We start from the raw sequence: 12,798 nt of genomic DNA, 5'->3' as shown, positions 1-12,798 counted from the left end.
GTGTTCCGCCTGACACATGTAACCAACCGACCACAAGACGGCTGTTTTGTGCGCCATGCACAGTATGGCAACATAACAGTGTTCCGCCTGACACATGTAACCAACCGACCACAAGACGGCTGTTGTGTGCGCCGTGCACAGTATGGCAACATAACTGTGTTCCGCCTGACACATGTAACCAACCGACCACAAGACGGCTGTTGTGTGCGCCGTGCACAGTATGGCAACATAACTGTGTTCCGCCTGACACATGTAACCAACCGACCACAAGACGGTTGTTGTGTGCGCCGTGCACAGTATGGCAACATAACAGTGTTCCGCCTGACACATGTAACCAACCGACCACAAGACGGCTGTTGTGTGCGCCGTGCACAGTATGGCAACATAACTGTGTTCCGCCTGACACATGTAACCAACCGACCACAAGACGGCTGTTGTGTGCGCCGTGCACAGTATGGCAACATAACAGTGTTCCGCCTGACACATGTAACCAACCGACCACAAGACGGCTGTTGTGTGCGCCGTGCACAGTATGGCAACATAACAGTGTTCCGCCTGACACATGTAACCAACCGACCACAAGACGGCTGTTGTGTGCGCCGTGCACAGTATGGCAACATAACAGTGTTCCGCCTGACACATGTAACCAACCGACCACAAGACGGCTGTTGTGTGCGCCGTGCACAGTATGGCAACATAACTGTGTTCCGCCTGACACATGTAACCAACCGACCACAAGACGGCTGTTGTGTGCGCCGTGCACAGTATGGCAACATAACTGTGTTCCGCCTGACACATGTAACCAACCGACCACAAGACGGCTGTTGTGTGCGCCGTGCACAGTATGGCAACATAACAGTGTTCCGCCTGACACATGTAACCAACCGACCACAAGACGGCTGTTGTGTGCGCCGTGCACAGTATGGCAACATAACTGTGTTCCGCCTGACACATGTAACCAACCGACCACAAGACGGCTGTTGTGTGCGCCGTGCACAGTATGGCAACATAACAGTGTTCCGCCTGACACATGTAACCAACCGACCACAAGACGGTTGTTGTGTGCGCCGTGCACAGTATGGCAACATAACAGTGTTCCGCCTGACACATGTAACCAACCGACCACAAGACGGCTGTTGTGTGCGCCGTGCACAGTATGGCAACATAACAGTGTTCCGCCTGACACATGTAACCAACCGACCACAAGACGGCTGTTTTGTGCGCCGTGCACAGTATGGCAACATAACTGTGTTCCGCCTGACACATGTAACCAACCGACCACAAGACGGCTTGTTGTGTGCGCCGTGCACAGTATGGCAACATAACTGTGTTCCGCCTGACACATGTAACCAACCGACCACAAGACGGCTGTTGTGTGCGCCGTGCACAGTATGGCAACATAACAGTGTTCCGCCTGACACATGTAACCAACCGACCACAAGACGGTTGTTGTGCGCCATGCACAGTATGGCAACATAACAGTGTTCCGCCTGACACATGTAACCAACCGACCACAAGACGGTTGTTGTGTGCGCCGTGCACAGTATGGCAACATAACGGTGTTCCGCCTGACACATGTAACCAACCGACCACAAGACGGTTGTTGTGTGCGCCGTGCACAGTATGGCAACATAACTGTGTTCCGCCTGACACATGTAACCAACCGACCACAAGACGGCTGTTTTGTGCGCCGTGCACAGTATACCATATAATAGTGTTCCGCCTGACACATGTAACCAACCGACCACAAGACGGTTGTTGTGTGCGCCATGCACAGTATGGCAACATATAATAGTGTTCCGCCTGACACATGTAACCAACCGACCACAAGACGGCTGTTGTGTGCGCCGTGCACAGTATAGGCAACATAATAGTGTTCCGCCTGACACATGTAACCAACCGACCACAAGACGGTTGTTGTGTGCGCCGTGCACAGTATGGCAACATAACAGTGTTCCGCCTGACACATGTAACCAACCGACCACAAGACGGTTGTTGTGTGCGCCGTGCACAGTATAGCAACATAACAGTGTTCCGCCTGACACATGTAACCAACCGACCACAAGACGGCTGTTGTGTGCGCCGTGCACAGTATGGCAACATAACTGTGTTCCGCCTGACACATGTAACCAACCGACCACAAGACGGCTGTTGTGTGCGCCGTGCACAGTATAGCAACATAACTGTTCTGCCTGACACATGTAACCAACCGACCACAAGACGGCTGTTTTGTGCGCCGTGCACAGTATGGCAACATAACAGTGTTCCGCCTGACACATGTAACCAACCGACCACAAGACGGCTGTTGTGTGCGCCGTGCATAGTATGACCATGTAACCAACTGATCTCAAGACTAGGGTGTTGTGGCATCCATTATTTTTTTCATAATTGAGCAAATATTTATTTAAAGTTATGAAATCATGAATGCGATTATGAATATTAAAAGATAACTTTAATCGAACTAATAACTCTTATTCGGCACGTCTCCATGGGTTATTGGCCTGTGAGAGAATCTTATCAAACAAAATAAAGAGGGGAATCGTTACAATACAAAATGGTACTGATAAAAAGTACTCCGCCCACAGACAGGTTTTAACGTGCACTATCTCTGGTTCAGATCCATCTTAGACCATTCGGTTGGCCATTCAAACTCCAAAAATCGGCTTAAAGTTGTTACATTTGAATAATTTTAAACACGTACTGTCAAAAGTGCAAGACAATCGTGTATTAGTAATAAATTTAAAAAAACTGTCGTACAATATGGTTAAGTTTGTAATGTTAAAAGTACCTCTTCACTACATCCACGTGTGGCGGTGATGCCGATACCTTTCTCAATTAAACGCCATAAATGCCATATGAAATGTAGGGGAACACGTACTGTGTAGGGGTTTACAAAGGTGATTTACTGTTATACATAATCTGCATAACGTGTTTTGTTTTATTAACAAGGTAAGTGCGAACTAATACATTTGTCAAAGTATAGTACAGTTGAACCCCTCATATCTGACTTCAGCACCCAAGTCCATTTCCGGTTCAGTCGATAGCGACAAACTTGTCCGAACTCAGATTTTTAACATTAGTTACAGTATACAGTACGGTATATTCTTTCAATTTAGCTAAATACTATTTCACTAATACTGCTTACAATGTTATATTACTGTATGAGTGTTATACATGAAATATGTAGACTTGGGAAAGGGTTTTGTTGCTCCTCGCGTCATTAGAGGTTTTGTCGCCAGACCTCGGCCCGTCCCCGTCAGAGTCCGATATGAGAGTTTCTACTGTATAATTGTTACCTTATATATACCCCTTTACATAATTGGTTATCAAACTAAATAAACAAGTGTATTTGTTAAAGTGGTTATGTATTAAATATTATTGTGTTTTTGGGTTAACAAACAACTACGCCTATGAAATGCTAAGGCCACAGGAATGTTAAGAATTTGCATAAATATTCGGTGAATAAACATCAGTTTTTCATTGACAGGGCTAATGAATTTAATTTTAGGCCTTGTGAAATATGTGTTACATTTACAGCAAAATCGATTTAGTCCCAAATTGTACAAAAAAACATCGTGTGTTTATGAATAGTGATATTACTAAAAAACAATGATCTAGACATGTTGCCAGGCCTAAACATGGAGGTACTTCTATCAATCTTTATTACTGGTTAAGTTTATAACGATGATTCTAGAATAAACTAAGTTACTTTTAAAGTTCTGTAAGCATACTATAATCTCATCACCTATTTAATGGGGACAGTACATAAATTATGGCGAAGAATTATTTTAATTACATATTCAGTGAATTATTCCTTCACTAAAGGTTTTTTTTTTATTTAAGAACACATGTACATTGCATTTGTAAGAACAAAATTATTTAGATAAACCAACTTAAAAATTACATTGCTTACTCGTTGATTTGTGTTTTTATTCCGATTCCGTTAAACCATTCTGCTATAATTGTATCTCAACGGCCTAATCTATTTTAATAATAACACATTTACAATATATACCCTCGGAATAGTTAATTTTGAAAAATACACTGAATCATTTATTGCCTAAAACACACAAACAACTGCCCTTAACAAAACATGTTTCCATATTCAAGTCAGCATCTCGTAATCGGAGATGTAAGAACATAAAGAATATGTCAAGAGGGTCTCTAGAGACCACTTCCGACATTCCAAACTATGTCCTTCGTATATTTACTCAGATTTTTAGCGGTGCGCAGTTACATGGTATTACAAAGATATTGAGCTGTTCTTCCAACTTAATTTGGATTTGAAATGTTTAGTAAAATCTTATGGACTCTTTGTAAACCAGTAAAACAGGGGAAGTATTTTTGTAGTTGCTACAAGTTTGTATAGCATTTATTTCTTCGTTCATTAAAATACCAAATAAATGCATCTAAAGTAAATAAATATTTCTATGAATATTGGCTCTTGAATATTGGTCATTATTACAGTAAAAAACATTATCTCACAGGTTCATAGTTGGTTGGTGGAATAACTTTTCTTTCGTGTATTGTTTACCCTTTTGAGTCGTAGTAAAACTGCCATCCTTAAACAAAATTCTAACATTTTGTTTTACTTCACAAAAACTCGTAGGCATTTCAATTATTAATTTTGACCACCCTGAGTTAGGTACATAGAAACGCGTACAAAGGCAAGGGCAAGATCTTTTTCAGCATGTACTATGAGATATGGCTGAAGGAAATTACTTGTATTTACGTCATATAATATGTCAAATTCTTGAGGCATTTTAAATTTAAAATACGCAATTTTTGAAACTTCTATATCAACAAAGAAATTTATTTGATTCAATTCATCGTATATTCAGTTTTTAAAATGCTAATATGTTAATTCGTAATTCATGCTCATAAATATTGTAAAAGTACTATGTCCTAATCTTCAGTTATTTTTATCGGATCTGAGCACAAAATTGCTCAAAATTGTTATAATTCCTTGTGAGATTATCAATATAGCTCCTTCTGTCTTCCTCTATTCAGGGAAGTTGGCTGTGAATATTAATTTAATAAAATTATTAAATTTATAAAAATTTAACTGACTGAAAATTCATTATTGTTTTGGATTATAGGAATATGAAAATTGTAATATCCGCTCGATTTGAAATGGATGCTTCAGGTTTACAAGTTTACATTACCCACTAAAAAGAATCTGGTAAGATTGGTGGTAATAGGTTTACTGACTCAGGGTATATAACGCATAATTTGTAAAAAAAAAACCGTTTCTAGCTACCAAACAAAACACAGTTCAATTCAACATTAATTTGCAGGCTATCCAGTAATGCTGCCTCGTTTACCTACAGGATGACTAGCTCAAAAATAATGTACACTGGGCACACACAAATTTCCAATCATCCAAAACTAAATTGTTAACTAATATCTATGAAGCCATCAAAGTCCGGACCGTGAAAAAGTAAAACGCGTGTCCCTCTGTATGTGTACGTAGCAGTATATATTAACCCAAATACTCTACACTCTACGCTTTACTTAACATTAGGGTAAAATGTGAGTCGTCCACCTTACGTTATCACGCTGTAGCCATATGTGAGTGGTGCTTGTTTATTTATTTACGCAGTCTCCGAGCGTCACCACCGCAGAGCCGCGATGTCTGCCGATGCCGTCGCCGGCTGCCGACACCGTGGTCCCCTGTGTGCCACCCAGCCCGGCTACACCCTGGACATCACCCCACAACAGCTACGCGGAGGCAGTGAGATCTTCACCCTCATACGAACGCTCTACAGTTGTTGTTGATGAAAAATCAAACTCTGTTTTTTTTAGGGACCCCACTTGGAAACAGCGGACAAAATTGACAGACAAAACCCAATTAAAACTAACAAACACTAAAAAACAAACTGAAGTAAGACTGCTTCATCAAAATTCTCAATCTGCAACCAACAAACTGGATCAAATCCAACTTATGTGCGAGGATCTGAAAACCGATCTCCTTGTATTAACCGAAAGCGGTTTCAACATGGAGAACGTCGCACTCTGCAAAATTCCAAATTACAAATTGGCTTCCGCGTTTTGTCGAACTCACTCCAAAGGAGGAGGCGTTAGCATTTTTCTTAAACAAAATTTCTTGTTTACCCCCTTTCCGATCCAAGAATTAATCGAAAAAGATTTTGAAGCAGTCGGGATCAAACTTCAAACGCATCAATCAAAATTAGTCGTGATCGGAATTTATAGGTCTCCTAGTGGAAATGTAGACACTTTTTTTTATAAATTCGAAAAATTATTATTGACATGCCTGACTAACCAACGTCAGGAATTTGTCGTGATGGGGGATTTCAACATTGACGCGTTGGACAACACTCACCATTCCACAATTCGATTAGTCGATTTACTTAGGTCATTTGACCTGGAGTTACTAGTCAGAACTCCGACGAGAGTGACTGCTACAACACAATCTGATATCGACAATATCATCACCAACCACTCAAGTGTCGCGGTGTCTGTAGTGAATACAGCTGTCTCAGACCACTATGGCCAAGAAGCCGTCGTTAGTGGGGTACAACTCAAAAGGGAGCCCAAAATTAAACAAACAGTAAGAGACATAAGGCCAGAAAACATCGCTCACCTCAACACTTCTCTTTCTAAAGAAAGATGGGATTTTCTAAATTCATTCCAACCTGTAGAGCAGCAGTTTAGATTGTTTAACGACACTCTAAATTTCCCACATTAACATTTTATGCCCTACAAAAATTATCAGTGTTTGCGAAAAAACTTCCAAAAACAACTGGATCACAGCGGGTATCTTAGTTTCTAGAGAAAAACTAAAATTTTTCTCCGAAATTTACAAAACCACTTCAAACGAACAATTTAAAACTTTTTTCAAGAATTACAACAAAAAAAAACATACAGGAAAGTGATCCAAGCTGCAAAAGCATATGATGTCTCAAAATCTATTCTCTCTTCCAAAAATGTTTCAAAAACAACTTGGGGCATCATTAATAATAAAACGAAAACTCATAAATCAGTCAAAATTAAAATTGGGTCTAGGCTTGTGGACGATGAAACGGAGATTGCCGATCGGTTTAATAACTTTTTTGCATCCGTTGCTGATGGGCGGGGTCCCCGGCCATCTGAACCTCAAGTACGCCCCTTGCAAAGACAGAGCCCCACATCGTCAATGGTGTTGGCGCCCGTCGTTGAGGATGAGCTTCACCGAATTATTCAGCAGCTCCCAGCCAAAAAATCAAACGACCTCAATATAATGTCTCCATGGCTCTTAAAAAAAATACTGCAAGCATTTAGTGAGACCCTTAACCCAATTAGTAAATTATTCATTCCAAAAAGGAGTGTTTGCCTCTCTCTTGAAAATTGCTAAAGTTATTCCTATTTTTAAGAAAGACGACCCAGCTTCAATTACTAACTATCGGCCTGTCTCAATTTTGCCAGTGATAAGCAAAATTTTTGAAAAGCTATTTCTTATAAAGAATGCTTCACTTTTTGGGACAAATACAATCACTCTCAAGTGAACAATTTGGTTTCAGAAAGGGCAAATCGACAACAGACGCAGTTGTGAGTCTTGTCGATATGATTGTAGAGGAATTGAATGTCGAAACCACACAATGATGTTTTTTTAGACCTGTTCAAAGCATTCGACTGCGTAGATCACGGTACACTGCTCGACAAACTTGAGTCCCACGGCATTCAATGCCTCTTAAATGGCTAGCTCGTTTCCTAAGTCAGAGATCCCAAGTTGTCCAAATATCAAATTTCATCGAACCTGAGATATGGAGTCAAGGGTCTACACCTGTGCTCGCTTTACGTGAACGATATAAAATCATCGCTTCTGCATGGCATTGGTGCAGGCCGATGATACGACTCTTAAATGGCTGTCAAGCTCGAAGTTCCTAAGTCAGAGATCCCAACTGTTGTCCAAATACTCAAAATCTAACAACAACTCATCAAAACCAATAGACGTTTTAGATTTTGGAGTTCCCCTGCAGGGTGTGAGCCGGCCATTTTGTTAGATGACTCCACACTGGAAGAATTCTGCTCTTCAAAATTCCTAGGAATGCACCTCGATCGAGGGCTGACTTGGAATGAGCACATTGACCATGTTTGCGCAAAAATCTGCTCAGGCATTTTTGTTTTGAGATCTTTAGCCAAATACTGTCCGAGTCAGGTACTGATTACGGCGTATTAACGGCTTGATTTACCCCCATCTTGCCTACGGAGTGGTCCTTTGGGGAGCTTGCGCAAACACTCAGTTTCAAAGAGCATTCAGACTCCAAAAAAAAGCCAATTAGAGTAATCGCCAAAATCAAATTTAGAGAGTCGTGCAGTGAAGCTTTCAGGAAATTGCAGCTGTTGACTCTGGCGTGCCTCTAAATTTTGGAAACAACTTTGTTTTGTGTGAGTTAAATGTGCCTTAACCAGAGGCCAAGACATACACATGTATGAGACGCGTGGCAGAGCAAACTACCGAACTGGGAGACACAGAACGGTAGTTTATGAACGCCTACCCTCGCAAGCGGGTGTGCAGTTCCTCAACAGACTGCCCAATTCAATTAAACATGCCTCAACGCCTAAGGCGTTAAAGACTCGCCTCAAACGCTTCTTGGTGTCTCAGGCATTCTATAATGCGGGTGAGTTTTTGGCATTTGACTGGGAGACCGCCCAATTAGAAGACTGACTCTGCTGTGCTACGTGGGCTGCATTGGCGAAGAATGAAAGAGGCGTGATTGTAAAATTGTAAGTATGAATGTGTAAATGTGTGTGAATGCTTGGAATTTTAGAAACCCCGTATTGACGTTTGCCATACAATGTATATACAATGTCGCTGCAATAAAAAAGATTTTGATCTTTGATTTATATTTGTGTTGTGTTTCTGTGGTTTAACGGTTTTGACAAAGCCATCGACCACAACGGCTACTAAGGTCTGACGATGAAGGTTAATGTTCGAAATATCTCACCGTAACCACAAGACCACATGAATTCGGATTAGATTGACGGTAGTATTCAGAACCTATTTTTATGTTTAACTAAGATTAGGTTCTCCGACTTTAGGGACTTTGAATTTAACACAAACAAGTAGTTATTAGCTTATAGGTGTTCTACACTGAGGCTTGTTTGGAACTGTTCTGTATAAATTACAATGGTAATTTGAGAAAAATCTAAGACTTGCCGTAAGAGTCTCGATTGCGTTTTATAAGCCAAAGGAAGTTCACATCATGGTGTCTATTAACTTATACAGAGTAAAGTCGAAATATAACAGGACTGTAGTCTGAAAGTAAAACATCTTAAACTTTAGTTTTAAAGTAAAAATCTCTTAGGACTTAGAGCTGAGAGTCAAAATATAATAGGTCACTAGTCTGAAAGCCAAAATAACACATTTTCTTGTTAACTTGGCCTCCCAAATGTCTCCTTTGTAAGTTACAACCCAGAAAAAGATATTGTAAGTTTGGGCTCGTATTTCCAATCAGTCAGTGACTTTATTCAAACAGATTTTTCCTAAAAGTTTATTGCTCAACGGGTAGTAACTTCAAAACACTTTATATTTGAAACGTGCTTGCTTAGTGTACACATCTCTCTTGTGTACATTTATGACGTAACGGTATTGGAAGATGATGTGTACACTTGTGTTTAGATAGTAAATTAACTTAAATATTCGAAATGGTTATTAACTGATTCAGTTTAGTTTAAATTTCATATTTATTCCATAAAGTGAGTTACACAGTCAAAACATCCATTACTATCTAGTTCCTCATCTTACACTTTGTGATTAAATGTAACGCAAATTTATATTACGGCTAAAGTAGTTAAAATAAGAAGGTATATAGTCTTTCAGTATACATAATTTTAAAGGCAATAAAGAAACAAACTGTTACACAATTAGTTTTGTTTTAATCCCTATTTATATTTAAATAGAAGGAAGCTCCGTTTTCAGCTATTCCTTCCACACATTTGCTTACGTTCATTCATTAGACTAATCCTTGGTTAATGAATATTGGTCTTATAAATGAGCATAAGCATTGCAAGAAAGAAGATGCTGAAATCTGGCTGTTCCTTCTGGTGCATAATCTTAGTGTAAAATCTCTTCATGTTCAAACACAACATGTAACGTATCATCTTCTTGTTTTAATTTTTGGAAATATAAATATTAGTATTTGTTTTAATTTTCTATCAGACTTAAACAAAAAAATATATTGCATAAAGTTTTTACTTTTTATCGTTCATAAAAAAAACGTTCATATATTTTAGATATTTATATAATAAAACTTTATTTTTTAATTATCCAATGCGTGCAGCGTTCCCCGGTTAAAAATTGAAGTTTTAAGATTATTCGACGTGTACTTCAGTTTGCGACACATCCTCTAATACAGTTAAAAATCTTACCTATTGTGTTTTTTTTAATAAAATTTGTGTCTAATTTTCTGTTAACTCCTTTACTTGCAATTAACAAGACTCAATTGGAACCAATTACACAACTAATGACTGGTAATCACGGATTAAGTTTCTCTTATTACCGTTGGATAATAGTAGAGAATTTTCGCAAGTACTTTTGTTTCCTCAAAATCTGTTGCACTTTTGGTTCTGCTATGGCCGATTATCCATATCTCAATGTTTCATATTTCTAGTATATTCTATCACTCGTGTCGATGCAGTACGTTGTATCTCCCCAATGTATACGTGGTGTGAACCGGAAGACTTTGATGTTAGTTATGACACTGGCCGCGTAAGTCTAAGAACTAAAATAATATAGGCTAGTTTGTTCTCCAACTGTTGTCGATGCAGAACGAACCGCACTTTTTAAAGGAAAGCATGTATCTGAAATTGTATAGTTTTATGGAAAGGAATTCTGAACGAATAATCCTAATCAACTAAATGGCCGAACTTTTAGACTTTATGGAATTATGAGCATTATGATCAAGAGAAAGCATATTATATAGAATCTGGGTATCATCACGGATACCAAGCTGATGATCTCTTAACAATAGTGTGGTGTTGTCCGTTAGTAGATAATATAAATTTCCTGAGCTGGTTTGTGGAATACAGTTTTGATCCTCCGGTCTTCTATCTATTCCTGTTTTGGTAGCTTTATTATATTTCCATTAAGTTTTAAATGGTCATCTATTGAGAAAAAATATAGTTTGAGGTATCACTTCTACATGAGAGATACGTTCGTTTGGCTATTTTGGAGTAAGTTGCCTGGTAATTAGACGAAGATCCATTCTATTCAACTGTCAGAAGTGTTGTTGCCGTATAGTCAAAGGTGTCGAAATTTGGCTGTAAGTCCTTATTTGTCAAAGATTCTACTAATCGGATTTCATTGCTCAGTCACCGATTTGGCAAAGTACTTGGAGGACCATAACAGCAGTTCACGTTATATACCAAATTAAGGAGTTTATATTCTTAGTGAACTCAAGTACTACTCTAAAATTCAGATTATTAAAAACACCATCTGTTTGGCATATCTGGATATAAAGTTTCACGTATTAAAAGATCAAATAATTAGGCACTAGTAAACAGCACAGAATGTACGGTACATGGACTAGAGCACGGAATGGCCATTCTTAGTTTTACGTTCCATATCAGAAGGCAATCCAAACTACTATTTTTATTAATATAAGGTTTAACACTCTTCAAATTATATATTCTATGTTCTGATGTACATATTTTGCAGAATGATCATAGATGCGAGAGGTTACGGAGCTCTTCAAACGATCACAAGCTACCTCGCTATCGAGTTCAGGTGTAAGCCAATGGATCTACAGCTGGAGAGCAGTATTAAGTGTTGTCACCTTACTGAACTGTGTTAACCAAGACGGTTGTGTACATTTACGGTATCAACTTGTACGTATTTTGTTTTGCAGAGTTGCCAGTCAGATGGTGTGCGAGGTTCACGAGTTTTAGCGAGTTCCGTCATGTCAGACGATCACAAGCTACCCTCGCTATCGAGTTCAGGTGTAAGCCAATGGATCTACAGCTGGAGAGCAGTATTAAGTGTTGTCACCTTACTGAACTGTGTTAACCAAGACGGTTGTGTACATTTACTGTATCAACTTGTACGTATTTTGTTTTGCAGAGTTGCCAGTCAGATGGTGTGCGAGGTTCACGAGTTTTAGCGAGTTCCGTCATGTCAGACGATCACAAGCTACCCTCGCTATCGAGTTCAGGTGTAAGCCAATGGATCTACAGCTGGAGAGCAGTATTAAGTGTTGTCACCTTACTGAACTGTGTTAACCAAGACGGTTGTGTACATTTACTGTATCAACTTGTACGTATTTTGTTTTGCAGAGTTGCCAGTCAGATGGTGTGCGAGGTTCACGAGTTTTAGCGAGTTCCGTCATGTCAGACGATCACAAGCTACCCTCGCTATCGAGTTCAGGTGTAAGCCAATGGATCTACAGCTGGAGAGCAGTATTAAGTGTTGTCACCTTACTGAACTGTGTTAACCAAGACGGTTGTGTACATTTACTGTATCAACTTGTACGTATTTTGTTTTGCAGAGTTGCCAGTCAGATGGTGTGCGAGGTTCACGAGTTTTTAGCGAGTTCCGTCATGTCAGACGATCACAAGCTACCCTCGCTATCGAGTTCAGGTGTAAGCCCATGTATCAACAGCTGGAGTTCACTTTGTATTATTGTTATCTTGACTGCATTCTTGACTAGATAAGGCATGTTGGTGGTGTGACTGCGCAGCCATCTTGTACATATGTATTTTTGTATGATAAAACTATCACTTTTTAAATAAATATTTGTTTTTAAATTGTTATTTGTTTTTAATCAGCGTTCCCTCCTCTTCATTAACACGTGGGCTAAA

The 12,798-nt window shown here is 39.5% G+C and overlaps 1 protein-coding gene across 1 annotated transcript in view; it reads left to right on the top strand.

Annotated features, from left to right (window-relative positions):
* The window catches only part of LOC124369681 (alkaline phosphatase-like), a 77,383-nt gene extending 64,952 nt beyond the window's left edge, over positions 1-12,431 (top strand). The window contains exons 8-10 of the mRNA XM_046827734.1: positions 11,850-12,015; positions 12,062-12,184; positions 12,274-12,431. Coding sequence (XP_046683690.1) covers positions 11,850-12,015; positions 12,062-12,184; positions 12,274-12,431 — 447 coding nt within the window. The remainder of the gene's footprint in view (positions 1-11,849; positions 12,016-12,061; positions 12,185-12,273) is intronic.
* The last annotated feature ends 367 nt before the right edge of the window (positions 12,432-12,798 follow it).

This window comes from Homalodisca vitripennis, chromosome X (genome assembly GCF_021130785.1).
Source record: "Homalodisca vitripennis isolate AUS2020 chromosome X, UT_GWSS_2.1, whole genome shotgun sequence".
NCBI lineage: Eukaryota > Metazoa > Arthropoda > Insecta > Hemiptera > Cicadellidae > Homalodisca > Homalodisca vitripennis.
This window is presented reverse-complemented; position numbering and strand designations above follow the sequence as displayed.